The following is a 4,725-nucleotide window of genomic DNA, read 5'->3' as shown; positions in this document are numbered from 1 at the left end:
AAAAAAAAAAAAAAAAAAGAAAATGACTCATCAATGTTTTTTAAACTTTAGTTACTTATATTAAGTAATTGCATGAGGAAAAGGTGTTGTCATTGTTTTAGTTACATAGCTATAATTATAATTTATTAGAACTTTACTTGCTGGTTTAATTCTTATGAATTCTATGTCTCATCCTGTTTAGGTGGTTTCCTAGAAACATGATTGTTTGTTGGACTTGATCTCACAGCCTCGTGAGGACTTCTCTACTGATAATGTCAAGTTCAGGTTATCCTCCCAACCAAGGAGCATTCAGCACAGAACAAAGTCGTTATCCTTCCCACTCTGTCCAGTATACCTTTCCCAACACCCGCCACCAGCAGGTAAGGAAAAAATGGTATACAAATTGTGTATGTATATTGTGTTTTTATTTACTTTTCCTATTTAATACATTTGCTGATGGGAAGCCAAATACACTTTTTTTTTTTGAGATAGAGTTTTACTATGTCACCTCGGTAGTGGCACCACAGCTCACAGCAACCTCAAACTCTTTGGGCTTAAGCATTTCTCTTGCCTCAGCCTCCCAGGTAGCTGGGACCACAGGTGCTCGCCACAATGCCTGGCCATTTTTTTTTGGTACAGTTGTCATTGATGTTTTAGCTGGCCTAGGCCAGGTTCGAACCCGCCACCCTCGGTGCATGTGGTTGTCGCTGTAACCACTGTGCTACGGGCACCGCCCCCCAAATACACTTTTTTTTGTTGTTCTTGTTTTTTTAATGACAACCATTTTCAAAGATGGAGAAACAAAGGTTGGGAATTAATTATGTCTGTCTTCTTACTGTGACTTTATGTTAGATTTCAGAGATTGAACATATCTTTGCTTTTGTTAGTAGGAGTTGTTGATGGATAGAAAAGTATCAGTTGCCTAGAGTTTCTAGGTTAAAGATCTATGTTTATTCTCCAGTTTCTGGTTGAGTTTTAAGTTGGCCAGATAACTTGGTCTCTCTAGAGTGGTAACCAGGGTAAAAGCTTCTATTTTGAGATTTGTAAATAAAATTTGTATGGTAGATGAAGTTTGTATGATTGATTTATCTTGTGAAAAATAAACTAGGAGGTTAGCCAGGCATGGTGGCTTATGCCTGTAATCCTGGCATGCTGGGAGGCTGAGGCAGGTGGATTGCTTGAGCTTATGAGTTCAAGACCAGCCTGAGCCACAGTGAGACCTCTTCTCTTTAAAAAAAAAAGAAATAGCTGGGTGTTATGGCAGGTGCTTGTAGTCCCAGCTATTTGGGAGGCTGAGGTAAGAGAATCACTTGAGCCCAAGAGTTTGAGGTTGGTATGAGCTGTGATGCCATGGCACTCTACCAAGGGTGACAAAGTGAGAATCTGTCTCAACAAACAAACAAACAAACATAAAAACAAAGTAGGAGGTGAGATAGTCAGCTCAGGTGGACCAGGTTCAGGGTGAAAGAGGTTTTAAGAAAACAGGAACAGGGCCAGGTGCTGTGGCTCACGCCTGTAATTGGGCATTCCGGAGACTGAGGCAGGTGGATTGCTTGAGCTTACGAGTTGGAGACCAGTCTGAGCAAAATCAAGACCTCCGTCTTTACTAAAAATAGAAAAACTGAGGCAAGAGGATCACTTGAGCCTAAGAGTTGGAGGTTGCTGTGAGGTATGATGCCACAGCACTCTACCCAGGGTAACACCTTAATACTCTGTCTCAAAAAAAAACAAAACAAAACTAGGAACGGGAGGAATGAGAAAACGGTCATCTGAGAGAATCAGCAAGCAGATTTCTCAGAGAAATATAATTGAATACTGCCAGATGTTATTGAGGACTCTGAAGTGTGGCCATTGTTACAGAGTGAGAATGGACTTCCTTACATTGACCCTGTGTAGGGTAACATTTTCTCTTTTCACCATTAAGTATAATATTAGTTGCATGTTTTTGTTAATATCCTTTTTTTGGTTGAAGAAGTTATCTTCTGGGTGGTGCCTGTGGCTCAGTGGGTAGGGCCCCGGCCCCATGTGCTGAGGGTGGCCGGTTCAAACCTGGCCCTGGCCAAACTGTAACAAAAAATAGCTGGGTGTTGTGGCTTGTGCCTGTGATCCCACCTACTCTTAAAAATAAAGTTGTCCTCTATTCCTGATTTGATTTTTTTTTTTTTTTGAGACAGAGCCTCAAGCTGTCACCCTGAGTAGAGTGCGGTGGCATCACAGCTCACAGCAACCTCCAACTCCTGGGCTTAAGCAATTCTCTTGCCTCAGCCTCTCAGATAGCTGGGACTACAGGCACCTGCCACACGCCCAGCCATTTTTTGGTTGTAGTTGTCATTGTTGTTTGGCAGGCCCAGGCTGGATATGAACCCACCAGCTCTGGTGTATGTGACTGGCACCTTAGCCACTTGAGCAAAAGGCGCTGAGCCCTGTCTATTTTTTTTGTTGCAATTGTCATTGTTGTTCAGCTGGCCTGGGCTGGGTTCGAACCCACCCTCATGCATGTGGCTGCCACTATAACAACTGTGCTATGGGTACTGAACCCTCATTTGATAATTTTTATTATGATTGAACATTGAATTTTGCTTGTAAGTCTTCCCTACATCGATACTATTTACCTGATTACTAATTTTCTAGATTATTGTTACTGCTTCTTTTTTAAGTTAACTTTATAGTTTAGTTTATGTAATAAAATGTACTCATTGTATGTGTATGTTGTAGTAAATTTTGACAAACTTATATGCCATATAGCCATCACCAAAATGAAGATAAAGTGTAGTTACATCACCCTACAGTGGTTCTCAACCTTGGGTCGCGACCCCTTTGTAACAATGATAATACATCCTGCATATCAGATATTTACATTACGATGCATAACGGTAGCAAAATTACTGTTATGAAATAGCAATGAAAATAACTACTGTTATAGTTCCACAACATGAAGAACTATATTAAAGGGTGGTGGCATTAGGAAGGTTGAGAACCACACTGCCCTAGAAAAGTTCCTTGTTACCCCATCCAAGATGGTCTTCCTGCCCCACTTCCTACTAACCTAAGCTCTCGGGAAATCACTGACTTACTTTCTGTCATAGTAGATTGTATGTGAATTTTGTATGAACTCTTTAGTCTGTGGCCTCTTTTGCTTCCCATATTTCTGAGATTTATCTATGCCTGGCACAGATTCTCAGTAGTTCATTCCTTTTTGTTACTGCATATACCACAATTTGTTTATCGAGTCATCCATCACAGTTTTTGCTTGCTATAAATAAAATTATTTTGAAAACATACCTGTTTATTGTAGATGGATTACTTAAAGAGGTATTGCTTTAGTAAATTGTGTCCTTTGGAGAGTTTATGTGTTTACTTTTTATCAAAAAGTCCAATTTATTATTTATGTATTTTATATTTTGTGCTTTTTGCATCATTACTAAGAAGTTTTTACCAAACACAAGGCCAGGAAGAGTTTCACCTATGCTTCTTCTCTAAGTTTTATAATTTTAGGTTTTACATTTAGGTTACCATCTATTTTGAATTAAATTTTGTATGTGGTGTGCAATTAGGGTTGAAGTTTAGTTTTTCATGGTTTAAGAATGATGTTAGCTTGAGGAATATTCCCTCCTGCTATATTTTCTTAAAGAGTTTGTATAGGATTGGTATTTTTTCTTCCTTAGATCCTTCCTTTATAGAATTTCACAGTGATGCCATTGGGCCTAGAATTTTCTTTTTGGAAAAAGTTTAAATTATGAACTCAATTTCTTTCGTTTTTTTATTTTTTGACATAGTGTCTCTCTTTGTCACCCAGGATGGAGGGCAGTAGCATGATCATAGCTCTTCTGTAACCTCAAACTCTTGGGCTAAAGTGATCCTCAGCCTCCCAAGTAGCTGGGACTAGAGGCACATGGCACCATGCCCAGCTAATTTTTTTTTTTTTACTTTTTGTAGAGATGGGGGTCTCACTGTGCTGCCCAGCGCTTTAGCCTCCCAAAGTCTGGGATTACAGGCATGAGCCATGGTGCCCGGTCTTCAGTTTCCTTAATATTTATATTCAGATTCTCTTTTGTTGTCTTGAGTAGTTTTGGTAAGTTTTATTAAGGTATTGGATTTATTGACATAAATGTTACAGTATTTCTTAATGTTTTTGAGATGTGATGTTGTTCTTCATGTTGAGAAGAAGTATTTTATTTCTTTTTAATCAGTCTACCTAGGTTTATCAATTTAATAGATTCTTTCCTTTGAAGAGCTAGCTTTGGTGTCGATGATTTTCACTATTTTTGCTGCTTTTTCACTGACCACTGCTCTTATTTTCTTTTTTCTATCGTTGCCTACGTTTATACTATTTCTTAAGTTCTTCATGCCTTTATTTACATATATTCAAGTTTCCTTCTGATATTATTGTATTTTCACTTGAAGAACTTTATTTCTTTTAGGACAGGACTCTGGGCAATGAATTCTCTCAACTTTTGTTTTCCTGGAAAAGTTTTTATTTCAACTTTATTTTTGAAGACTGTTTTCAGACTATGTAGAATTCTAAATTGACACTTACTTTCAGCACTTAAAAAGATATCATTTCCTTGTATTCTGGCTTATATGGTTTCTGACTAGAACTTTGTGGTCAACTCTTATCTTTGTTCATTTGTATATAAAGCATATCTCTCTTCCACACCCCCACCCCCACCCCCAGGTTACTTTTAAGATTTTTCTCTGGCTCAGCACCTGTGTCTCAAGTGGCTAAGGCGCCAGCCACATACACCT

General features: G+C 38.6%; 1 protein-coding gene across 1 annotated transcript in view; it reads left to right on the top strand.

Moving 5' to 3' along the window:
- The window catches only part of NCOR1 (nuclear receptor corepressor 1), a 181,712-nt gene that overhangs the window by 27,038 nt on the left and 149,949 nt on the right, over nucleotides 1-4,725 (top strand). The window contains exon 2 of the mRNA XM_012805930.2: nucleotides 182-359. Within this exon, the coding sequence (XP_012661384.1) occupies nucleotides 252-359 (108 nt within the window). The 5' untranslated portion in view covers nucleotides 182-251. The remainder of the gene's footprint in view (nucleotides 1-181; nucleotides 360-4,725) is intronic.

This window comes from Otolemur garnettii, unplaced genomic scaffold (assembly GCF_000181295.1).
Source record: "Otolemur garnettii isolate 467f Iridium unplaced genomic scaffold, OtoGar3 scaffold00046, whole genome shotgun sequence".
In the NCBI taxonomy this organism is placed as follows: domain Eukaryota; kingdom Metazoa; phylum Chordata; class Mammalia; order Primates; family Galagidae; genus Otolemur; species Otolemur garnettii.
The sequence above is the reverse complement of the archived record's forward strand: the minus strand, read 5'-3'. Positions and strand labels throughout refer to the sequence as shown.